Source organism: Tyto alba, unplaced genomic scaffold (assembly GCF_018691265.1).
Source record: "Tyto alba isolate M040663 unplaced genomic scaffold, T.alba_DEE_v4.0 Super-Scaffold_44, whole genome shotgun sequence".
Lineage (NCBI taxonomy): Eukaryota > Metazoa > Chordata > Aves > Strigiformes > Tytonidae > Tyto > Tyto alba.
In genome coordinates, this window is record NW_024881320.1 from 1,241,145 (window position 1) to 1,265,388 (window position 24,244).

Below are 24,244 nucleotides of genomic sequence, written 5' to 3' on the forward strand. Positions count from 1 at the left end.
CGGTGCCCAGCGTGTCCCCACCCCGCAGCCCTCCCCGCTTCTGCCAGCGGCCAGAGACAGCATGGATGCGCAACCCTGCGTGGGATTTGGTACCGTGCAGCGTGGAGGTGGCAAAACCAGGGGTGGTATAGAATGAGCACAGCTCAGGTTATAAATGGGCTGAAAACTAGCTAACGCCCACACAGTGAGCAGCAACATCCTCAAAGGACACCATTTTCAGGGGCTGAGATGGTTTGGAAAGTGTCAGCTTCAATTACATGTCATTTGTGAAAAAAAGAACAAAACAAAACAAAACAAAAAACGACTCAAAGCATTTCTAAGTCTTGCATCCCGGCATCTTCAGGGCAGCTCACTCAGGTGTTTGCGGGTACGGAGTGAGGTTTAAAGCCAGAGATTTGGTTTTTGGAGGGGAGGAACGAGCACGGCGCAGCCGTAGGGGCGGGCGGCGTGTGGCCACGGGGCACTGGGCTGGTGCAGCCTCCCCGGCCGCAGCGGCACTGGAACTGGGAGCCCGTGTGGGTCCGGTACTGGGGGCGGTGGGCAGGGGAGGGTGGCGTGCCGGCTCCGGCCGGGCCATGCGAGGGCTATATATGCCCTGTCGGGGCGGCCGCACACGGGGCCGCGGGTGCTGCCGCGCGCTGCAAAGTGGCACGGTCAGGTCTTCTGTTGTGCCGCGGGCACAAAGGAAAGTGCTGGGTTCAGCGGCTGGGCACGGGGCCGGGGAGAGGCTTCCAGCTCGCCCAGCGCTTTGCAGGATGTGATGACTGGGCGGCCGCGCAGACACTGATGAGCTGGCAGTTCCTTTGTGCGCCCGCCTGGGGGTCTGCCCTTGCCAGGCTATAAAGTGGGGGCCTCGCTGCGCCCCGAAACACAAGCCCGCTCACTCCAACAAGAAGCAGCAGCTGCCCAGGTAAGAGGACAAAGTCCCTGGGCACCGGGCTGCAGCCGGACCTGAGGGGGGGAGAGGGAAACGGAGGGTGACCACCGCTGTGGCCACCACCTCTGGGAGCGCCCAGTGCTCAGTATCCCGCTGCCCTCTGCTCCCCTGGCAGCCGCTGGTGACACTCGCCTGTGGGGCCACCGGCCCCAGTGAGCACCGGAGGGCTTCAGGCACCTTCCCAACCCCCTCACACGCTGCCCCGGTGCTCAGCCGGGCTCCCAGGCACAACCCCATGTGGGACGGCCCCAGCACCCAGCGCAGCGTCAGGCCCCAGCCCGGCTGAGGAGAGCAGGGATTGGCTGGGCACCTGTGTTTGGGGCTGCCCCTGGCACCCCTGCAGCGGTGGGACCTCGCTCAGGGCTCTCCTGGCTACAGAAGGAGAGTGTGGGACCCTCCGCAGTCCTCCTGGTGAAGTCAGAACCCCGCTGCCTGTGCCTGCCTAGAGAACCTCCCAGCCGCCCACCCCATTGCTGAGCCCCCCCAGCCCAATGCCACCACCCCCGGGGCAGGGGTGAGGGCTGGGGTGGGTAGTGGGTGCCCATGGCCATGCATCTCCCTCTAACCTACTGCTGGCATCTCTGCCTGGTGCCCTGTCCCAGACTTGAGGCCAACACCACGATGTCTGAGACCACAAAACCCGCTGCTCCCGGCCAGGCTGCGGAGGAGAAGGAGAAGGCAGCCCCAGTGCCAACTCCATCCCTTGACCCTGCTCCCGTCGCAAACAGCAAGGGCGAGGAGCCCTCCACAGAAGCCTTCAGGGTAAGCCCTGCTGCCCCTCACAGGCAGGGACGTGGTCTGGGGGTGAGGGATGGCGATGGCATCTCCGGGGCCATCAGCAGCAGAGTGTGGATGGTGCCAGCCCTCCCCGCTGCGTCTCCCCCCGGGGCAGCAGCTCTCTCCATGCAGGATTTGGGCAGCTGCTTGCAGGGCTGCTGCAGGAGGGATGCTCCGGGTGTCCGGGACGGCTCGTTGGGGACCCCAGGCTTTGGAAATGCTCTCCCCTGGGTTATAGCAACAGGGCTGGGTGCTGCCACCCACTCCCTCCAGTCACCCTCCTTGGGGGGGGGGGGGGGGGAGCGGTGGAGGAGGAGGCTGTGGGTGACAGGGCCAGCACCGAAACGCCATGGTGACGCCAGGGCAGTGTGCCACCGAGGTGCTGCAGTGGAGCTGGGGACAAGAGGTGAGTGATGCGAGGGCTCCGGTGACACTTTGCACATGCCAAGCAGTGAAGGCCACGGCGCGGATGCAGCTCCTGGAGAAGCAGCTCCTCCCCAGCCTGGCTGGGGCCCGACGTCGGCACCGGCACAGGGAGACATGACTTTGCAGCAGCAAAACCACGGGCAGGATGAGGCCGTGTCACCGTGGGGATGGCTGTCAGGAGGGGATCTCCCTGTGCTCAGCCCGTGCTGGGATGGGGCTGCTCAAGCTCAGAGCCCAGCTTAGCTTGCCCGGGTGGGCACCAGACCTGAAAAGCTGTGGGGAGCCCTGGAGAGCTGAGGGGGACGCGTGGGGCAGTGGGCTTGTGCAGGGTCCGTGCAGGGACACACAGCACTGCCCTGACCTCCCCAAGCACGCTTGTCCCTCTCCAACCCTTTCTCTCTGCTCCCAGATTGTCGTCTTCGATCAGGAGAACTTCCAGGGCAGGCAGATGGAGTTCACCACCGAGTGCCTGAACCTGGGGGACCGCGGCTTCGACCGGGTGCGCAGTGTCATCGTCACCTCTGGACCGTAAGTGACCCCAGCCACGGAGGGGACCGTGTCCCTGGGGATGCCCCGGGGAGGTGGGGACACAGTCCTGGGGAGCAGCGTGACGTGCAGGGGCATTTCCCTGCAGCCTGGGCAGAGCGGGGAGCAGAGCTGGGGACCCCGGGTCACCTTCGGGGATGTCAGGGCCATTCGTAAAGCAAAGGGCAGGAGAGGCAAAGCCAAAGGTGTCCATCGGATCCGCTGCCTGACGTCCACAAAATGCAAGAGACCTGTAGATTTTAGGGAAGCCAAAGGGAAGCGAGGTGGGTGCGCTGAACTGGGCTGGGGCTGCTGTGGAGACAAGTCTGGAGTGGGAAGGGGGTGCAGGCAGGCAACCCCCCACACCTGCCCTGGCAGCTGAGCAGCGATAAAGGGGCTGGGAATGACCGAGAGCCACGGGAACAGCTGACACAGGCAGGGACAAAAATGATCGCCAAACTAGATGATAACTGCACAGGCAGATGATCTTTGTGTTGAAAGAGCATCTCCCAGCAACCACGGGACAGCCGGGGGGGGCTGGCAGTGCCGTGGCAGGATGCATGGGACACGGCTTGCCCTGACAGCACCTGGAATGACACCATGTGGCACCGATGACAACTTTTTATTAGGAAGCCAGAATATCCAACTATTTTTGAAACAAAAAGGGGATGGAGCAACCCCGAAGGAGCTCAGTTGTGACGCGTGGGCAGCTGCACTAGATGTAGAAAGGGTGAAACTGGGAGAACAGAGAACTGATCTGTCACCGAGGTCCTCAATCCTCAGAGTCTTCTTGAAAGTCACTGGTGAGACTTTGTGCCCCAGAATTTACTTAGGGAAAACCAGCAGCACAAGCAGGGCTATTGTGGCGCCGGGGGCTATTGGAGCCCTGAGCCTGTGACACGCACAGCACCGCAGCACCTCGCGGCATTGCTGAAGAGGTGACTTTGCAGCTGAATAAGCCCTGAGCGCCCGCGCCCCGGTGATGGGATGAATGCAGAGCGGGATGAAGCTGGCGCAGTGAAGCCCGCAAGCGTGCCAGGATTAGAGAGCCCAGGCAGCCCTGGCCGGGGCTCTGTGGTGCAAGAGGGAAAACAGTCCAAGTCCTGGGATAAGGCAAGGATGAGTGTCCGGTGTGCAGCTGCCTCGAGGTCCCACTGCTCCCCTGGCCGAGGAGGGGGGAGCACTGTGAGCACGCTGCTTCTGCCTGTGCGCTCAGGGCTTCACACCAGCTACAAGCTCCACGTGTGCTGTAGTGCTCTGAGAAAGGTGGAAGCAGGATAGTGGGGCCCTCTCTGACACCCGCAGCCTTTTTGGGTGCTGGGAGCCCGGCGCCGGCACCCTGCAGGCTGGCAGAGCAGGAGAGGAGCTGCTGGGTGGCATCTGACCCGCCGTCTTATCCTTCCCCTCTCCCCAGCTGGGTGGCCTACGAACAGGCCAACATGCGTGGGGAGATGTTCATCCTGGAGAAGGGCGAGTACCCTCGCTGGGACACCTGGTCTAGCAGCTACCGGAGCGACTGCTTCATGTCCATGCGTCCCATCAAAATGGTGAGTGCTCCAGGAGCAGAAAACACCCAGCGGGGGCCGGAGCCGTGCCACTTGATGCCTCGCTGCAGCAAGCTCCAGGGCTTCAGCCGCGCAACCCGGTGCCTTCCCTCTGTCTTCCCCAGGAGGCTGAGGACCACAAAATCTCCCTGTACGAGTCTGCTGACTTCAAGGGCAACAAGATGGAAATCCAGGAGGATGACGTGCCCAGCCTCTGGGCTTACGGCTTCTGCGACCGTGTGGGCAGCGTGCAGGTGCCCAGTGGAACGTAAGCTGGGCTGCAACTGCCTTCTGCCAGGCTCCCCGTCCTCCCCCACGCCCCGGCTCGCTGCCCACTGATCCTGAGCGCCCATATGGGGCTCTTGGGCAGCCAGAAAGGGCCGTACGGCTGGTTTTGGTGGTGCAGCCCATCGCCCACGGGTTGCACCCAGCACCCAGGAGGCAGGGGGGGCTCTGCCAGCTCCCCCGGCCACGCTCCGACCCCGCTCAGGTGCCCTCTGTTTGCTTTCCCTGCAGCTGGGTCGGGTACCAGTACCCTGGCTACAGAGGCTACCAGTACCTCTTTGAGACCGGAGACTTCCGACACTGGAACGAGTGGTCTGCCTTCCAGCCCCAGATCCAGTCCATCCGCCGCATCCGGGACATGCAGTGGGACCAGAAGGGCACCTTCGTCACCCCGGACGCACCCTCCGACTGAGCGTGTCACCTGCTAGCTGCGAGTCCTGCGCCCCGTGGGGCACCCCCGCCTCCCCTGCTCAGCACTTTCCTTGTACATTGCACATTCCCTGGATGTACTCTACCTTGTGAGGCAAATTAAAAAAAAAAAAAAACAGAAGATTAGAGCTGCTCGGGAGTCGGTGGTGCACGAGCGTGGAGTGGCGGGTGGGGGACGGGGGGGGGACGGGACACGGACACTCTGCGCCCTGCTTTTCCATCCTGCCCGAGCCTCTGGGAGCCGGGTGGGACGTGGCGGGGGGGGGATTTTCCCAGGGGAATCGATCCCAGGCAGGACCCCCCCTCCCCCAAAACCGACCGGGGCTGTAAGGGGGTAGAAGGGAGCCCCACAGGCTCAGGCATGGGAAGAGGGGGACAAGAGACTCCTCCAGCCTGGGGGGCTCAAAGCACCCTGGGACTGGGGGGGGGGGGGGGCTGATGGCTCTGTGGGGGGCAGCCGATGGATACGCGCCAAGGGGTGAGCGGCACGCGGTGAGGTCCACCTGAGCAGGAAGTAATTAACAGCAGTAATTGCAGTCAATCAAAGACCTATTCACTTTCAAGGAGTTTCTTTCCCCCGCCCTCGGGATCTGTCGCTCCCGGCCAGGCGCTTCCCCTCCTCCCCCCTTTCCCCCCGCGCGGCATCTCCCTCCGCTCCCGCTTTGCTAATTAGCAAAATTAGCGGGGGTTGGGGGGCGGGGGCGATCACTGCAGCCGTGGGCCCTGCCCGGCCTGGGACCCTGCGGGGTGATGGAAAGTCACGGTCACGGCACGCGTGTCCCGGGCACAGACACGTACCCACGCCCCCCTCCCAACCCCGGTGCGGGTACACGCGTGTCCGTGACGGCCCCGCACCCGGTGCCGGCGGCGGGGGCGCATGCGCGGCGGGGCGGCGCGCGACGCGGGGATCCCGGCCCCTCGTGCGCGTGACGTCGCCGCGTCTCGCGCCGCTCCGGGCCGGCGGCGGCCCCGGTGAGTGGGGGGGGTGGAATCGGGACCGGGATCGGCACGGCGGGGGCTTCGTGTCCCCACGGCGGCAGGTGACAGCGGCGGGTCGGCGTGGGATGCTGGGTGCTCCGTGCGTGGGAGGCGCACGGGATGCAGGGCGCACGGGGTGCTCGGTGCGGCGTGCGTGGCGTGTGGTGCGGGGTGCTCGGTGGTCAGTGCTGGGTGCTCAGTTCAGGGTGCTCAGCGCTCAGCGCAGGGTGCTCGGTTCAGGGTGCTCAGCGCGGGGTGCACAGTGTGTGGTGCGGGGTGCCGGGTGCTCGGCGCAAGGTGCTCAGCGCAGGGTGCTCAGCATGTGGTGAAGGGTGCTCAGCGCAGGGTGCTCAGCATGTGGTGAAGGGTGCTCAGCGCAGGGTGCTCAGCATGTGGTGAAGGGTGCTCAGCGCAGGGTGCTCAGCATGTGGTGAAGGGTGCTCAGCGCAGGGTGCTCAGCATGTGGTGAAGGGTGCTCAGCGCAGGGTGCTCAGCATGTGGTGAAGGGTGCTCAGCGCAGGGTGCTCAGCATGTGGTGAAGGGTGCTCAGCGCAGGGTGTTCAGCATGTGGTGAAGGTGCTCAGCGCAGGGTGCTCAGCATGTGGTGAAGTTGCTCAGCGCAGGGTGCTCAGCATGTGGTGAAGGGTGCTCAGCGCAGGGTGCTCAGCATGTGGTGAAGGTGCTCAGCGCAGGGTGCTCAGCATGTGGTGAAGGGTGCTCAGCGCAGGGTGCTCAGCATGTGGTGAAGGGTGCTTCAGCGCAGGGTGCTCAGCACTGTGGTGAAGGGTGCTCAGCGCAGTGTGTGCTCAGCATGTGGTGAAGGGTTGCTCAGCGCAGGTGCTCAGCATGTGGGAAGGGGGCTCAGTGCAGGGTGCTCAGCATAGGGGTGGAAGGGGCTCAGCGCAGGGTGATGGGCATGTGCGGCAGTTGCTCCTGCGGTGCTGGCTTGTGCGCAGGTGCTCGGTTCAGGGTGCTCTGCGCAGGGTGCTCAGCACAGGGTGCTTGACGTGTGGTTACAGGGTGCTCAGCGCAGGGTGCTCAGCACAGGCTGCTCGACATGGTGGTGCAGGGTGCTCGGTGCTGGGTGCATGGCTTGTGCTGCTGGTGCTCCGGTGCTCAGTTCAGGGTGCTCAGCGTGTGGTTCAGGGTGCTCAGCGCGCGATGAAGGGTGCTCAGCACAGGGTCCTCAGCATGCGGTGCAGGGTGCTCAGTGCAGGGTGCTCAGCGCGTGACGCAGAATGCTGGGTGCTCAGCGCAGGGTGCTCAGCGACATGGCTCCAGGGGTGGTGGGTGCTGGGCACGGGGTGCTCCACGTACCTTTTTCCCCTCTTTCCTGCCTTCCAGCACGCTCCCCTCAGCCCCAGTCTCCCCAGCACCAGCCCGTGCTCTCCATCACCGCGCAGCACAGCAGTCTCGGGCACGCCACCCATCAGGAGGGACCCCCTGGCCGGGGCTGTCCGTCTGTCCGTCCGCCCGGGCACCCAGGGCTGGGCTCGGGGTGCCGCTGCCTGCACCCACGGGTCTTGATCAGCATCAGCCTCAACTTTTGGGACAGAAGGATTTGGCGGCAGCTTCAGCTCCTGTCGGGTGGCTTCGGGGTGCGGGTCCCTGAGCCGGGGGGGGGGTGCAGACGGGCTCCCAAGCGGCTGCGCCAGGGCCTCGCAGCCCGCCCAAAACACCGACAGTCTCCCTGCGGTGCCCAGCTGGTGCCAGGCCCTTGCCCTGCGGTGCTGCATGGTGACATCCATGCTATTTTCGTAGCAAGTTCAAGTTCCTCAGGACTCGTGGCCGGAGTCGTGGCCCCTGGCGTGGCCGGCAGCGCGAGCTGGGCCGCCGTCTTCCATGGGAAGGGTACGGTTTGCATCGCACAGGCCTTTGTTCTGTCCCTCGCTGTGTTTGTTTGCATGCTCGGGCTCTGTCCAAAAAACATCTCTCAGCTTGAAACCCCTTCACACGTCTTCCTCTGTGAGGCAGAGCCTGGCTCCACCAGCTGCTTGTACTTAATATCCGGGCGGCGAGTCTCCCCTTCGCACAGCTGCGCTGTGCTCTCAGGCTCGGGTGCCGAGCAAGGGTGAGCGGAGAGATATTAACACGATTCGTGCTAGCAGGTTTTCCAAATTTGACGTTGCTTTTCTGGGAATGCTGCAGTGTGCTCGTGGGGAGCTTGTCAAGCGCCAACGCAGGTTGCGACGTTTCTTCCAGGCGGGGGTTTTGTAGCAGCGTGCCTGCCCGCGGGCTCGCGCTCGGCGGCTGCCCGCGTGTGGCACCGGGTGGGAGTGGACGCGCTGGGCTGCCCGCGGAGAGCCGAGGGTCTGCAGGGTGCTCCCGCGGGGGGGGGGGGAGGCAGCCCCTGAAATTAGGGGGAGTGGGGGGGTGGGGGGTGGAATTTCCAGCACCGACCTCCATAACCACCCCACGGTCCGTGCGTGGGACCGGGGAGGGGCAGTTCGAGGAAGGGGCTGGTGGATCTCGCCGCTGCACCGATGAACGCCCACCCAGCAGCCGGGTGTTTAGGTCCAGAGCTGAGCTCTCTCCATTCCTGCGAGGGGCTTCTGTGCTCGGGGGGGGGGGGGGGGGGGGGAGCAGCGCCTGCCCGCAGCCCCGCGTTTCCCAGAACACCGGCGCGTCGCTGCTGGGACCCGGCCAGGAGAGCCAGCGTCCGTGCCTTGATGTTTGGTGGCCCGGGGCGAGCAGAACCGTGTTCCCCCACTGAGCTGGGCACGGCACCGTGCGGGTCCTTCCCGGCATCACCTGGAGCCGGTGCCGGGGGGCACGGCTGCAGCGGGGTAGGGGTGGAATGATGCCCTCACACCCGCGCTGGCGAGACATCCCAAGTGGGGACATGGAGGCGGGAGCTGCTGTGGGTCCCCGCAGGACACAGTTCACTGGTGGGCTCACCAGGATGGGCAGGCTCGTGCTGCTGCCATTCTCTGCCTGTAGGTTTTAAAAACCGTATTAGTAATTTCTGTCACTATTTTAGGAAGATACTTCCAAAGGCAGTTTGCATTACGCTTACGCTGAGCCTTCAGGGGATGTGCAGGATGGCAGGAGCGCTGTAAAATGCAGTGACTGTCGAGAACGTTTTTGGAGCGAGAAAACAAACACCCAGCAGGTTGTTTTATTTGGCACTGTACAGATGCGTCTTCTGACGAATTTGTGATGCCTTTAGGAAGAAGCCTCAGCCTCGTGCCTCAGCAGAGCGTGTTTCACTTTGGATTTCACAGCCCTCCGAGCACAGGCAGGAGAAGCTTGCTGTGCTGTCCTCTGCCTGCTTTGTTTTGTACCATTTTGCAAGCCTTTAGTGTGTGCAGTTCTCCTAAAGCCCTGTCTGCCTCCAGTATCACAGGGATTCTCCTCAAATCCTATCGAAAGGTGAACAATGCTTTGCCTTTTTTTTTTTTTTTTTTTTTACCCCATTTTCAGCCCCAGTCCGTCCTTTTGTGCTGGCCTCGCAGTGCGGGTGCAGGCAGGAGCCGGGGGGGCTGGCCGTGCCCGTAGGAGCCGTGCAGCGGGTGGCAGGCCTGGCTGAGGACCCCACACCCCACACCCCCTCGCAGGGTCTGCCGACGGGAACCGCCGGTAGCTGCAGAGCGTTGCTCAATCCACGGCGCTCGGAAGTTAAGCAAGCGGCTGGTTCCCATCGCGCCTTCCCAAGCCAGTGAGCCCAAACCGAGCGCGGGGAAACCCGCACGTGGCTGCGGCGTCGAGGGGCTTCTCCGGGGAGGAATGACCACCGGCTCGACGGCTCCGGAGCCGCTGGCATCGCAGGCTGCTGTGGCGGGGCAGGGAGGAGCAGCTGGGGATTTTCCAGTGCTCCGGTTCCTGCTCGGTGCAGGGGGTGGATCATTTCTGGCAGCGGCTGTGCCCGGATACGCTGCAAGGGGGGTGGGAGAGCCACTCGGTCCCCCCCAGCTCTCCTGGGCTGCAGGCCAGCGCGGCTGGGTGGCATGCAGAGGAAGGGTGGCATGCAGAGGAAGGACAACGTGCAGAGGAAGGACGGTGAGCAGAGGCAGCCCTCGGTGGCCCGGTGTTTGCACATGTAAACGGCAGCAGAGGACCCAGGGCTCGCAGCTGGGCTGCTGAAGCCAGGAACCGAGCCGGGAAGCACTCGGATGCGCTGTTCAGGGTAATTTGTCTTACGGGTTAGCCACGCCGTGCATGGAGCAGTGCGTCTCAGAAGGACCCGCTTCCTTTTTTTTTCCATCCAGTTTCACAAGAAGAGCTTCTCCCGCGCCGGGGCTTGGTGGGAGGTCGTTGCACATCCTCGCTGGGGGCTGCGCAGGCACACGGGCTTTGCACCGTGTCGAGCGGGAGGCCACGTATTCACACGCTGGTCGGCAGCGCTCTGTGCCCTTCCCAAAATTATTGGCTTTGTGAAAATCCCGAACACTTGTCCTGTGGCAGCTGGCGTGTGGAGCCCGGTGGAGATCCCAGGGCCGGTCTGTGCTCAGGACCGTGTTCCCGCAGGGCTGACCCGCACCGGGAGCTGCAGGAAACGGGGCAGGGACGAGCAGAGGGGTGCGGGGAGGTGGGGTACAGCACCATTTCTTCCTCATCTTGCTGCCCAAGGGGTGTGCAGCGTGCCCCTCTGGCCCCGTTACCCTCTCCTCAGTCAGTGCCTTCAGCTCTGGGGATGCCTGGTGTTGCTGCATGGGGAAATAAAATATTTTGATTTTGTTTCTTAAGCAAATTTGAGGTTTTGGGGTTTCTCTTGCAGAAACAACCTTTTATTTGCAAAGCCTGATCTTTGTGCATGCAAGAATGGAGCTTGTTGAGACTTACGGTTTGGCATGTCAATTTGGAAAATATTTTTTTGAAGATACTTAGTAGTTTTTCTAGCCGTTCCTCCGACTTTATTTTTTCTCCCTGTTGTATGGCGGGCTCTGACCACCCATGTTCGAGCGAGGAATCTTTGTTCAGCTTTTGGAGGGAAGATTTGTGTTTGCACCGAGGGTGGTGGGTTAACGCAGAGGCTGCAAACTCCAGCTCCCCTCACCCTGCAGCACTCCCTGCACCCCTCGGCAGTGGGGTTCCCCCGGACCTACACTGGGCCGGGGGTGGGAGCTGGAGGGACCCTGGTTGGAGGAGCAGGGGAGCATCTCTGTGCTTCCTGAGAGCCCCCACATCCCGCTCCGTGGGGGGAGCGGGACAACGGGGCCACTGGCACAAGGGGAGCGAGCATGGGAGTGCGTTTGTCTGTCTGTGTCACCGTCCGCGCAGTGGCACCTGTGCTGGCTTTGCCTTTGTCCCCCTGAGGTGGCGGCTGCGGAGTAATTAAGAGGTGAAGCTCTGTGAATTGGAGCTGCAGGTTGATTAAAAGTCAGGAGCATCCCTGGGAAGTGTGGCGCTCCTCTCCCGTTTTGGCAGAAGCCAAAGGAAGAGCGAGCCGATCAGGCAGGTGGCCCCATCCGTTGCTGGGGGTGTCACAGACACCCCTCCTGCTCCGGCACCCATCCCTCATGGCACGGGGTGGCGGGTGGCTCTCCCTTCCCTGCCCGTACCCCTGCACCCAGCTCGGTCCTTCCAGTGGCCTCTGTGCCTCCCGACCCTGCTCCTTGAGCCGAGGGGGGGACATGGTGAGCCCCCTCCCTCCCAGCTGTGCTGGAGAGGTGGCTACGGTGGCCTGTGCCAGGTCGGTGGGTTGGGTGCCTCCATCGCCACCTTCTGCCAGCAGCTTTCACTTCAGGAGATTCATAATTAATAAGCCAGTTTGAAACAAAGGCTGTTGTCTTACGGAGAGGTTGGCAGAAGTAGAGACTGTGGTTTCCATCACCGGACAATAAAATGCCGTTGTTGCGCTTGGAACGAGAGGCAGGCGGAGTGAAGATGCTGTAAATTGGTGGGATTTTTATTATTTCAGGAACATCATAGCACTGAGCAGGATAATAAAATGTTTTTCTAATCATAACAGCCTCGAGGCAATAAACAAACAGTACATTTGTGCTGTGAAATGCCTGTCGATTCTCTGTTGATGTGATTTAGAGCCTGTTAAAGCAGGCTGGCGCGCCGTGCGCGCATCCCTGGCCAGGCTCTCCGGGGATGGTGTGCCGGGGTGCTGGGCTGGGAACACGCTGCATGGCTCAGGGCTTCCACCTCGCAGGCTTTCCTGAGCGAGAAAGTGGTATTTCAAGCTGGTGCGTGCTGCCTTAATCCTTGGGGCGTCAGATTCTGCTAGTTTTATTTTTCTAGGTACTCGGCAGCGAGAATAAAATCCCGTGTGTCCGCCCCGGAGGAGGGCTTTGTGCTTTGGGAGGGAAACGGTCTTTTGTGAAACCTCAGCATCTGAGCAGAGGTCCCAGAGCCGCGGCGAGCGCCTTTTGGTGTGGAATGTGAAGAGGGGACGTTGCAGGGACTCTGGCTGAAAGGAAGTGGGGCAGGATGTAGGAGCGTGTCGGCGTGCCCTGCGGATGCTGAGGTGCGAGCTCAAACACCTTCCTTGTGGTTTGGGTGCTGAGGTGGCTGCTTAAGCCCTCGATCTTGCAGTCTTTTGGCTTTTTCTTCTAATTTCGCTTGGGATGATGTTGGCGGTGCAAATGCAAACCACAGTGCTGTTTGCTCTGTTTGGGGATTTTCAAAGGGACGCGTAACCCCGCAGTGCTCTCAGACCCATGCATTTTTACAGGGCTTGGCTTCTGATTCCTGTAAATGCGCCTGGGTTTGTGGCCTGCAATGCCTCTTAGCTTTAATAAGCAAAAACTGTTGTGCCATGGATGTTGCTGTTCTCACCACTTGGTGGCCTGAAAGCAACTTTTTGGTTGGTTTATTTTTTTTTTTTTTTTTTTTGAGTGCCGTGGGTACTGTTCAACGGCTTAATCTCATGCACACAGAAGCGGGCTCTCCTCTTGTTCAACAGCTTCATTTCATGCGTGGAAAAGTGGGCTCTTCTCTCGCCGCCCGGAGCCTCAGGCCATTGCTCACCTCCAGCAGAGCGTTGTACAGAGCTCCTGTTCTGCTGCGAGCGGCTGCAGGATGGCTCGGGGTGGGCAGCAAACCGCAGCGTAGGTCGGACCTCACTCCCACAGGCCGGCGGCCCCGCGGCCACCGATCCTGGGCGAGCACGAGCCGCAGGGTTGTGCAACGGGGCTGACGCTGCCCTTGGCTGAACCTCGGCCGTCCCCTCGGCCGCCCCCGCGGGCATGCAGCTGCCAGTGGAGATCTGGTGCTGGCGCCGCGCTTGCTGCTTTCCGGGGCTGCTCGTCGACCTCTCGGTGAATGCTTTAAAATTTGGGGAGCAGCTTTCACGGGGGCTGCTTTGAAACAGATGAAGAAACACCCCGTGCGTCTGCGTGCCAGCAGCCCAGCACTTCCCACTCCTCACCCTCAGCCCCCGCCGGCTCTTCCCAGCTTTCCCGGGGCTCGTTTGACCCCCCGCCTGTTTGCTGTGAGCACTTCTATCCTGCCTCCGAGTCCTCGAGTGTTTTGAAATGAGTTGGCACCAGGAGAGATCCAGAGAAGCACTGGCTTCGTGGTGACAGCGCTTCTGGGCGCCTCTGAGCTCAGGTTGGGACTTTGGGACGGCAGCAGTCACCCTCAGGCAAGCTGTGTTTATTTTTGTGTTGCATGCAGCATGTGAATTAACTGGAGACTTTCAATTCAGTAATTAAATTTTGCTGATTTGTAAAGATGCGAGCTAGATATATTAGGGTATTTCTTGCTGACCACAGCTTTTGCTGATGTTCTGCCACAATGACGTCTGCAGTTCCTCATCCTTTTATTAAGCACCAATGATTTGAGCTAAAATTTTCCAGGCCACACCTATGTCTTTTGGGGAGCTTGCAGTTAATAGCAGTCATTTCTGGGAATGGTTTAAAGAAAAACGCATTTTTGGATCATACGGAGCTTCTCGTGGAAACTGGTTTTGTTGTTTGTTTGTAACACTTTGCTGCTTTAAAAAATGGACTTGAGACATTGCTTCATCACCGGGGCTGGTGCACGGCTGCCTCGCTCCTGCCGTGCTGGCACGAGGGGCTGCTCTCCGGCAGCGGTGGTGGTTTGTCCCTGTCACGACAGCAGCAGGAGGAGGACGTGGAGGCTGCAGTGGGTCGGTGCTCGGTTGGCCGCGGTGCCGCTGCACGGCCCTGGGCTGCGCTGGGAGGCATCAGGAAGGAAGTCTGCAAGCGTGTGTGTGTGTCTGTGTGTGCACGGGCAAGAGCGGGAGCTGTTTCCGGAGCAGGGTGTCTCGGGGCTGGGCTGTTAAACCGCTGCCGCTCCGTGCACCAGACCGTTGTGGCACTGCAGAAGCGCATCCGGGGATGCGGCTGCTGCTTCGCCGACCCGCAGCCTTGTCCGGACCTGAAATCCCGTGGTGGATGGAAGCCAGGCCAGGGTCGAGCAGAAAGCTTGGCGGGGAAGGAGGGCGATGGGTGCAGTGCGGATGAGTTCTCGCAAAGTTCATGCTGGGTGGAGTTTCCCTCTGATTTCTAATTAGTGCTAAAGTGGAGGAGCCGCGTGATGTTTGACGGCAGCTGGGCAGGAGAGGTGGAGACTCTTGGGTGGCTGGAATAACAATTAGTGTCCGTACTTGAAATGTTCTCAAAAACATCACCGGGATGCTCTGTGCTTCAAGGACAGACTCAGCCGAGGCGGCGCGGGCAGCCGCTGAGCTCCTCGGGATGGATGCAGAGCTCGTGGGTGCAAGCGTCATGTCCTTGTGGGAAACCTGGTGTTTGGGTCGACGTAGGGGTTTTGGTTCCCTGCCTGGTGGGGTTTGCGTGCCTTGAGGGGCCAACGCTGCTGCCTGGGCGGGCGGTGAGGCTGGAGGGAACTTTGCTCCTGGGGCTGGAGCCGGGGAGGTCCCGCAGCGTGGGCAGCTCTGAGCGCAGAGGTTGGCAACGCCGTGACCTGCTAGAGCTGGGCAGTCCGTTGGGCCCCATCTCCCTTCGCTGTTACTGGTTGAGGGACTGACCTTTGCCTGATTTCAGCGTTTGTACCCAAGCCTGCAGCAGGCAAGCCTGGAGCTGCTTCCTCTGGGACAGGCTGTTGCGCCGGTCGCTTGTGTGCGATGGCAGCGTGCCACGTTCGGACTGTCGTCCCCTGGGTTTGAAACATCCCAGCTGCTCCTGTCCCCAGGAGGCTTCTCCCTTCCAGGAGGCTTCATTCCCTAAAAGAGCAGCCGCCTTCCTGCTTCCCTTGGTTTCTTCTCTGGCTCAGCCCTGCGAATGCCACCGCGGTGGAGCAACGCCAGTGCCTCGGGGCGGGCGACCGGGAGCTGGGACCACCAGCTCCACTGGGACCACCTCTCCCCAGGGCTCGGAGAGAGGCTGTGGGCAGGAGGGGTTGTGTGTGGCAGGAGAAGGTGCTGAGGAGGAGAGCACCACTCCCCACCGCGCGTGCAGATGTCTGCGACAAATAAACTGACTTTGTGGCTTTTCTTCCCCATTAGGTGTTCTCGCGGCCAGCTGTGTTTCAGCATGAAGCTCGGCTATCAGCAAGATGAACTTACCGGGGGAAGGTAAGCACATACGGGTGCCAGAGCAGTTGATTCCCCTGTGATGCTGGGTGCAGACTGGTGAATATTTCATATGCCTGTCCACACAGCCACTGATGCCCCGTTAATACTGTATTGCCTTCGCAAGCTGACCAGAAATAGTTTAAGCCTTGTTTATGCTAATGTCCAATCAGCATGCAAAGTAAGGAAGGCTTTCTGCATGTAGGACCTCTTCTGTCCTTGTTTGTCGCTGCTCTGCTGTCACTTCCCCACCAGCTCCCATCCTCCCCTACACTCTCTGCTCTCAGTACCAGCCTTGCCCTGATCGCAGTCGGGGACAGAGCCCCTGGCTGTGGGTCACAGCCTGTCACTGTCCTGAGGTGTCAGAGCTGCACTCGGGGGCTTCAGGCTGGGGCCAGCTGCTGGCACTTTGATTTCCACTCCCCGTCACCAGCTGCAGTGGTTTCAGTCCCTGCTGTGATGTGCCAGAGAAGCCCTTGAGAGCTCCCTAATTCCTGCTGGAGTGGAAAGCTCTCGGAGCCAGCTCGGGCGTCTGAAGGACTAGGTCATCTCTGATCAGACAGCCGTGCCGCCTAATTATGCCATGATATTTTCTACCAGAATATCTGCGGCGGAGGAAATTATCTATCCCTCTTTCCTCATAGACTAATAAGCCCCATAAATTTTGTGAAATTCTTAGCGGGGAATTGCACAAAAGAGTTGAAAATAATCTGGGATCGTTCACAGTTGCTCAGCAGCCCGGTGCTGAGCACACTCGTGGGTGGTTGTTGAGCCTGCCCGGGTACCCCAGACTAATCCCACTGGAGGTGTTAGTTCTGCTTCAGCCCGGAGCAGAGCAGGAGAAGCCGTGCTCGCCCCAGCAGCCATTGGCACCTGCGTCTCTGCCCGTCCCGTGCCTTTCCATGCTGGCAGCGTCGGGTGGGCAGCAGTGGGGGCTGGGTCTGCCCTGGCCGGGCAGGCGGGATCATCCCCGGGGATCCCCCGGGTGCTGCCGGAGCGGGGCCGGTACCGCAGGCTCCCAGCCAGCCCCTGGCTTCGTACAGCAAAATGAGTGAGTCCCTTTGTTCCCCTCCCGCCGCCCTCGGAGCGGAGCTACTGGGAGCATCGCGGTGGGAACCGCTCACTGTAAGCCGTTTTTGCAAAGAACAGAGCACTTCTGTGCTCACAGCCTCCTTTTTAAACTGCAGATCTTTCCTGCTAATTAGCCTGTCTTGGTCTGCATAGCCATAATTATTCCAGTTGGCCTTATATCCTGACTGCATTGAAATGGGTCTTGCGGCATTTGCAATTATTTTTAGGGTGAACATTTGAATATATTTACATAACTGAAATGGATCAAGATAGCAGGAAGGAGCGGACCAGCGCTTGTCTTTTTAATAGGTCTGACTCTGCACTTGGTGCTGCAAAAACGCCAGAGCTGTTTGTTGTTCCCTCTGATTTGCATCTAAACAAATGGGACCAGCGTTTGACTTTTTGACTTTTATATAGTATATGGGCATGCATTTGGAACTGTTGAACCGTGGCATGTTAACCAAGCAGTTGGCCGGGATGTTAACCGTGGTGTTAAAGAGCCACAAAAATAATTCTGGTGGTGATGTTACTTTGCTGCTGCGATGGGGAAACACATACCTGGGCAGGCAGAGAGGCGCTGCCTCTCCGTGTCGCGGTAACCCGATGGTGTGAGCAGAAGTGGGTGAGAGCAGGGCGGGTGGTGATGGGCAGCCGGGCGCTTCACCAGTCTGGGTCGATGGAATGGGATGTCTGTCAGGGGAACGGAGCACGTCCTGGAGCGCCGGCCGATGCTGGGGCTGGCAGGGAGGGCAGGGGGGGGCTGCCTGGCTCAGGGGCCGCTCTCCTGCTCGCTCCCCGCCGCAAAGCGCCTTTGCACGGGCCACTGCTAAATGTGCTCTTTCATGGAGAGGGTCGAGAGGAGAAAACGTTTCCCCGAAGCAGTTCTTTGGACTGTCAGCAAAACAAAACGCATGGACGTCCCGTTCCTTCCACTCCATTCAGCTCCCGCCCCAGCCACATAATCACAAAGAACTGGCAATCCCCGGGTGAGCCCCGGGGAGGATTGCAAAACCTGTGCTCGCAAATGGAGCAGAAGTGGGGAGGGTGTGGGAAGCGGTGCCAGCGTTCGCAGGAGTCCCTCCCTGGTAGGCAGCAGAGCGGGGGACTTGCAGAAACTGCAGGATTCCTGCTGGATATCCTACCGAGAGGCAGAAAACCCCCAAAGCCTTAATGCCAGATGAAGTCTTCAAGGATTTTTGTGTAAGGTCAGTCTCTGGAGGAAGGGCATTTAACGCTGACTCTGTGTGTTGCTGTTAGCTTTCAGATGGTTTAATTTCTCAGAGTGTTTCATTCTAATGGGTAGCTGCCTCTCCTGACTCAGACCCTTAAAATTTGCATGAGATGCCTTTGTTTTTCTCTTATTTCAGCTTTCACCCTTCCCCTGTGACAGCATATTGAAGCTAAAGAAAATGTAGGAAGGAGGCAGGTGGCTGAGAGAAGTGAGAAGACGGTGGTGTGCTGAGCTCAGTTTTTGGAAGGAAGGAAGAACTGAAGGGAGGGTTTGAGCTTCATCTGGGGTGGAACTCTCTGTAAAGATTTTTTCAAAGGACTGACTGGGTACGCGTGGCCCCTCCTCTCCAAAATGTTCTTAGAGCTTTGCTCCAGCTGTAAACCTGTGTTTCTGGGTTCACAAACAGTCCAGAAATAAGATCTTTGGGTGTGCTCTGAGGCAGACTTTAATTACCTCCTGGGTAGAAGGCACCTAGCCTGGAAGTTGCTGATAAGTGAAAGAGATGATGAAAGCCTGGGATGGTGTCAGCACCCCGAAGGAGCTGGACGCTGAGGTGCCAGCGGGCTGGGATGTGGCTGCGGCTCCCCTGACCCTGCTCTTGTTTCTCTTGCAGATGCCCGTCGGGTTGAACGCTTGCTAGCCGAAAGCTGAAGCGTGGTCACCAGCCTGTGCGGAGCAGAACAGGATGCGGGTCACCATGAGGAGGGTTTTGCTGGTGGTGGGCTCGGTGGTCGCCCTGATGGTGACGCTGCACCTCGGCCAGCAGGTCCTGGAGTGCCAGCAGGTCCTGAGCGAGAGGAGGCACAGGCTGATGAGACCCGAGAACGAGGAGCTGGTCATGGTGGACTCCAACCACGTCGAGTACCGTTACAGCAAGGAGATGCCCCTGATATTCATTGGCGGGGTCCCGCGGAGCGGCACGACTCTGATGAGGGCCATGCTCGATGCCCACCCCGAGGTGCGCTGCGGAGAGGAGACCCGCATCATCCCCCGCGTGCTGGCGATGCGGCAGGCCTGGTCCAAATCGGGGCGAGAGAAGATGCGCCTGGACGAAGCGGGGGTGACAGACCAAGTTCTGGATGCCGCCATGCAGGCCTTTATACTGGAAGTGATCGCCAAGCACGGCGAGCCAGCCAGGTATTTATGTAACAAGGACCCCTTCACGCTGAAGTCTTCTGTCTACCTGTCCAGGCTGTTCCCCAATTCCAAATTCCTCCTGATGGTTCGAGACGGCCGGGCTTCGGTCCACTCCATGATCACGCGGAAGGTGACGATCGCGGGCTTTGACCTGAACAGCTACCGCGACTGCCTGACCAAGTGGAACAAAGCCATCGAGGTGATGTACTCCCAGTGCCTGGAGATCGGGCGGTCCCGGTGCCTGCCCGTCTACTACGAGCAGCTGGTGCTGCACCCCGAGCAGTCCATGCATGCCATCATGAAGTTCCTGGACATCTCCTGGAGCGACACGGTGCTGCACCACGAGGAGCTGATCGGGAAGCCCGGCGGGGTGTCGCTTTCCAAGTGAGTGCCTCAGCTCCTGCCTCGGCTTTTTGAGGAGCGTCGTCATTACACGAAGCAGGTCAAGTCTAAAAGTGGGGGCAAAGACGCGTTGCTTGTGTTTACGCATGCTGCTTCAGGGGCAGAAGTGGCAGCACGTCCAGTTTTGCTGCAGTAGGTTTTGTGTTTCTGAGTAGAAGACAGCTTGAATACTAGCAATCTGTTGTACCCAGCTTGTCAGGCGAGGATTTTAGGAGCAGGTGACTGCTTTATTCACGTCTCTTGACAGTGCAGAAATGATTTTGGTCTCTAATTTGAGAAGAACTGCTTGCTCTGAAACGTGAGCTCTTTAATGCCTCTTTTCTCCACCCGTCCTCAAAATACCTCCTTACTGCGATTAGTTTTGCTGCTAATGAATGGCTTTCAGCAGCGAGCAGCAATTCTTGCCGGGTTTGGTGCTGGTATTGCAGAATAAAAGAAATACCTGCTCCATGGAGACACACCCCAGCACTCTCTCCTTGCTGGCTGGCTCTCTCTGGGTGCCAGGGGAGTGCTTGCCTTCTCCCGCCTTCTTCTCCTTTTTTAATGTTCTTTATTTTCTAAATAGAGGCTTAAGTCTAACTTAGCAAAATTTAATCAGTGGTGAAAGGGAACTGTACAAGCGCAGTCTCTGTATAAATTGCTCGTGCCCAAGTGGGGAAGGCGGCTGTGGTGTAGGGGAGAGAGTTGCAGGCACCTTCGATGGCTGAAGCGATGATTTCTCCAGGGCTTTCAGCACTATTTGCTCAGAGTAAATTTTACCAAGGTTGCCTAAACAGATAAGGTTTTGGATTTTCAGTGGGGTCACATGGTGTATCTGTGCTACAGAGCACACGTCTTCCATTATTTAACTGTAATAAGCGGAGGTGTCCTGGTAACACCCCAAGCCCGGTGCAGGATGGATCCCCCCCATAAAGGGGACCCAACCTTTGGGGCTGTGGAACCCCCTGCCAGGGTTCGTGCCCCAGAGCAGAGCTGTGAGTGGGAAGGGGCTGCCCCGCTGTGCCTCACACCGGCTCTGTCCCAGGCAGACCCGGTGGGTGCTGAGCATTTGCGCTGCACGCGCGTCTTGGCCATGGGAAGCAAAATGTTGAGGTGGCAGTGAGCCTCTAGCCCTTCTGTCTGAGCCCAGCAAATCCGACTTTGGTGTCTGGGTTTGGGGTTTTCTTTATTATTTTTCCCCAGGATAGAAAGATCAACAGACCAGGTTATCAAGCCGGTGAACATGGAGGCGTTATCTAAATGGATCGGGCACATTCCGGGAGACGTGCTGCAGGACATGGCCCACATCGCACCGATGCTCGCCAGGCTCGGCTACGACCCCTACGCCAACCCGCCCAACTACGGCCACCCCGACCCCTTAGTTGTCAACAACACGCACAGAGTGAGTGGCGCTGCCTGCGGGGAGGGAGCGCTGACGGGGGGGCCGTGGGTCTCTGCACCCACAGAGCCCTCTGGAGCGGAGGAGGCCGCTGAGCCAAAGAGCAGCGGAGAAACAAACGCTCTCTTCCTTTTGGGAGACTGGGAGTGACTGACACGCAGTTAGAGCGAGATGATTTCAGACCAGATGTGTGCGGTAGATTGAGTCTGGCGTGGCTCAGGCTGATGAAGTTCCCTATGATTTCGTGGTGGTGTTCGTTTCTTCTGTTGTGGCAGATAGTGACCTGTCCCCCCCTGACCCAGCGCTGCCGCTCGCAAACCCAGGCGTGGGAGTTACTGGTGTGTGCTGATGTTATCTGGGCGCACAGCCCGGGGCACTAGAGACGCTGGTCTGGCCCCAGGAGGACGCCCAGACTGTGCCATGTCCGTGGGTAGCTCACCAGCCACTCCCACAAGTCCCGCAGGGAATGCGAGTGGAGGCTCGTAATGCATTCAGGCAAAACCAGAAGAGGTTTGGGGTTCTTTTTTTTTTTTTTTTTTTAGAATATTGACTCACAACCCTGGAGCAGAACTGGAAGGAAAGAAGCTGTGGAGCCACAGACAGCAGTTACTAAACAGGGAGTTTCTCACGCTTTGGGGTGGACTGGTTCCTCCCCAGCCAGAGGCTGGACTCTGCAGCCCCCCCAGCTTTGCACGTGCTCCCCATGACGGTGCCCTTGGACGAGGTGTCCTTTGTTACACCAGTGGGAGCAGGGGAACGCCTGCGGGTGGGACTGGTCCCCATGTGAGCAGATCCTGGGCAGGCAGGCAAGTAGCAGCACTGACCTGGAAGGTCGGAAGAGCTTCTCTGGAGCTGGCCTGTGCTCCAGGCTGGTCTCTTACAGCTCCTCCTCGCTCTCTCTGCTTGCTGAGAGCTGTTCAAGGACAAAGGTGATTTGGGTGAATGTCTGCCCTGGGCAGGGTTAGGGACTCTGTGTCCCTGATGTGGACCTTTCAGTACTTCCTGGGATGATTTTGGAGAACTAGCATGATGGCAAAGACAAAAATACTCTCCCCTCCCAGGCTAAGGGGGGGAACCAGAGGATTGCTCGTGTCGGTTCCCTCCCCAGAAGGATGCCACTCCCTGTTTTTGCTTAAGGAGGAAACTTCCCACTTTTGCCCCAGTATAGCACCACAATGTAGAGCAAACACGCATCAGGGTATTTCAGCTGGTTCAGGTATACTGGAACACAGGACACAGTTAATGAGGTGGACTTGCCAATGGTCACAGGGCCACTACCCCAGAATGGTCATGCCAATTTTCTCTTTTCCATAGGTTTTAAAGGGGGATTATAAAACGCCAGCCAATTTGAAAGGTCACCTGCAGGTAAGGGTCTGATGTCCCTTTGAGGGCTTTGGCCTGCTGGTTTAATCCTGGGTGCCTGGTCCCTTGCTCCCTCTTATGGGCATCTGCAGGCTGGGCAGCCGGCTGCGGGAAGCATCCCTGCTCTCTTGCCTGGGTCTGTGGGGACAATGTCCCTGTCCTTCCTGCTGTGCGCCGCTAACACCCACGCTCGTTGATGTCCCCTGTGTTCTGTGCTCCTCAGACCCTGCTCGTTCACCTCTGCCACCTCCTTCCTGGTCTGCTTGTGTGTGTGGTTTCCTGCTGTGGAGTTCTGTGTTCACTCATTAGAAACTTGTGCTCTTCATTCTCTTATTTTAAGACACTTTCTGCCTTGCTCTCTGTTCCAAAACTCTTAAAGTTTTCATTGCTGTGGGTCTTGCCTGCCTTAGGGAGGGGTGGCTTGTCTGATTTAAAGGTTATAGATAGGTTTTCTAGTTGTGCTTGGGTGATTGTGTTCGGATGTCAAAAACACACTGTGGGGCTCCCTCCCTAAGGAGCAGTGCTTGAAATCAGTTAATAACCATCTTTTGTAATGCAGAGCAGTCCGACAGCCATTGCACATACAGACTGAAAAAAAAAAACCCCAAAACAACAAGACTTCTTGACTCTCCAGAAGGCGCTACCTGCACAGTATGGAGATGCCGTAGATTGGTGTTGATTTTTCGATCAAAGGTGCCAGGTTTTACCTGCCTGACATGTGGCCTCCTAAAGAGAGCAGGGGGATTTAGCTGCATCGCCTGCGTCGGGCGAGAAGGTGCAGAGCCCGGTCCCTGGAGGAAGCAGGGCCACTGCTGAAGCAGGCATGCAGTGGCTCTCCCTGCGAGACGTGTCGCCCAGGGTGGTTCGTGTTGCGCGAACAGTAGCGAAGCCAGAGTCTCCAGTCTCGTGGCAGCATCTCCTGGCTGCTGGTTCTCTACCTTTGTGCTGATTTCTGTCCCTTAAACATTTCCTTTTCTTGCTGCTGGGAACGCAGCGGGAATGTTTTCAGTTGCAGATGGTGGCTTAAAGCTGACCCTTCTGTTTCCGGGTTATTCTAGGTGACTCAGAACACATCATCTTCTCACTAAGAAAATTAATGATTTCCAGGTAAGACCTTGTACTTCATGTGGGGACTCAGGCAAATCTTCCTGCTTTGCTTCAGGGGTAGCATTTTGCTTGTGTAATTTCTTGTGCCCCTGGATTAGCCAGTCTGCTCCAGGCACGCTCGTTATGCAAATGATCCCTTTCACAGTTGCTTTAGGTTTTGAGAACAATACTGTTATGTGAGACAGTTTGTCAGAAATTATTTTTCTGAGCTCTGGAAACAGACTTACTTCAGCAAAATCGAAGTCAGCCGCTTGGGAGAGTTATTACTGACTGTCCCCACGGGGAACATAGAGAGGGGATGTGGAAATGTGTAGATGAGCTGAGCTGCTCCCCAGCTGTCTTCTAGGACGTGCCGTGGACCCGTGGAAGGGAAGATAAAGCAGTCACATCTGCCGTCGGTTTGGAGAAACAAAGCTGCTACTCTAGGTTTCTGCTCCAGATGCAACTGTTGATGTGTTGGATGTTTTTCCTTCTCTCTTTTCAGCCAGCCTCTACGCTAAGTCATAAAATGTCTAAAAATTACTAAAAGTGACCCTTTAAAAACTAGCTTCTATGTAAAAGCAGTATATCATTCCAAAAAAGTATCAGAAGCGTTGCGTGAGAATAGAAGTTGTGTGCCCATTATCCCGGAGCTGGGATTCGGGTTTTTCTAACCATTTTTTTGTTATCACAGCTGCTTTAAAACCACCCGTCGGGCACCTGCTGTGCCGGCGTGACCGGCTCCTGCTTCTGACTCCGTGTTTCTCTCTTTCCAGAATGCTGCAAATGGCCTTTTGTTGCCCGACAAAGAAGAATTTGCAACGGCACCCGTGGAAATCGGTTATCCAAGCATATTGCTTGCTCCTACTCTTGCCAAAACGACTGCCGCGTACGATGGATGCATTTGCATTTATTTGCAAAGGCCGAGCGTTGGGCAGGCCGCGCGCTGGGCGGTGGCATCGCCTGCGGGAATCCCGTCCTGGCCTGGGGGGTCGGCGGGTTTTGTCGCATTTCAACGTCTCCTAACGCGGGTCAGAAATGGGCGCGCTGACCTTGGGGAGCCTTTGTCGTGCGAGTGACACCCCCACACCCCCCCCACCCCGCTCCCCACAGCCCTTCACTGTGACTTACAGAGGCTATTGCAGAGTTAATATATGAGCCCGCCCCCCCCCCCGCCTCCTTCCTTTGTTGCACACCATTAAAATATTGTTTTAATAAGCACAGGCTC

At 58.7% G+C, this 24,244-nt stretch overlaps 2 protein-coding genes across 5 annotated transcripts; both read left to right on the forward strand.

Moving 5' to 3' along the window:
- The first annotated feature begins 1,545 nt into the window (after positions 1-1,545).
- CRYBB1 (crystallin beta B1) lies at positions 1,546-5,442 on the forward strand. Its single transcript, XM_042805476.1, has 5 exons — positions 1,546-1,699; positions 2,550-2,668; positions 4,080-4,212; positions 4,335-4,477; positions 4,726-5,442. The coding sequence occupies exons 1-5, from the start codon at positions 1,559-1,561 to the stop codon at positions 4,904-4,906; spliced, it is 717 nt and encodes a 238-aa protein (XP_042661410.1). The 5' UTR covers positions 1,546-1,558; the 3' UTR covers positions 4,907-5,442.
- A 359-nt stretch (positions 5,443-5,801) lies between these two features.
- TPST2 (tyrosylprotein sulfotransferase 2) lies at positions 5,802-24,234 on the forward strand. 4 transcript variants are annotated; one of them, XM_042805474.1, is made up of 7 exons: positions 5,802-5,895; positions 15,284-15,352; positions 18,265-19,172; positions 20,373-20,571; positions 21,883-21,933; positions 22,989-23,037; positions 23,793-24,234. In XM_042805474.1, exons 3-6 carry the CDS (start codon positions 18,337-18,339, stop codon positions 23,016-23,018), a joined length of 1,116 nt encoding a protein of 371 aa, XP_042661408.1. In that variant the 5' UTR covers positions 5,802-5,895; positions 15,284-15,352; positions 18,265-18,336; the 3' UTR covers positions 23,019-23,037; positions 23,793-24,234. The 4 variants fall into 4 exon arrangements, with proteins under 4 accessions (XP_042661408.1, XP_042661409.1, XP_032850874.1 ...); XM_042805475.1 differs by having other exon boundaries at positions 5,879-5,963; XM_032994983.2 differs by lacking the exons at positions 5,802-5,895; positions 15,284-15,352 and adding exons at positions 17,487-17,625; positions 17,788-17,977.
- The last annotated feature ends 10 nt before the right edge of the window (positions 24,235-24,244 follow it).

Bases quoted from the DNA above. Each gene is read 5' to 3' on its own strand.
- CRYBB1 (XM_042805476.1), top strand. From the start codon at position 1,559: ATGTCTGAGACCACAAAACCCGCTGCTCCCGGCCAGGCTGCGGAGGAG. The intron at 2,669-4,079 runs GTAAGTGACCCC...CCCTCTCCCCAG, and splicing joins GTCATCGTCACCTCTGGACC to CTGGGTGGCCTACGAACAGG. The intron at 4,478-4,725 runs GTAAGCTGGGCT...CTTTCCCTGCAG, and splicing joins GTGCAGGTGCCCAGTGGAAC to CTGGGTCGGGTACCAGTACC.
- TPST2 (XM_042805474.1), top strand. From the start codon at position 18,337: ATGCGGGTCACCATGAGGAGGGTTTTGCTGGTGGTGGGCTCGGTGGTC. The intron at 19,173-20,372 runs GTGAGTGCCTCA...ATTTTTCCCCAG, and splicing joins GGCGGGGTGTCGCTTTCCAA to GATAGAAAGATCAACAGACC. The intron at 20,572-21,882 runs GTGAGTGGCGCT...TCTTTTCCATAG, and splicing joins TTGTCAACAACACGCACAGA to GTTTTAAAGGGGGATTATAA.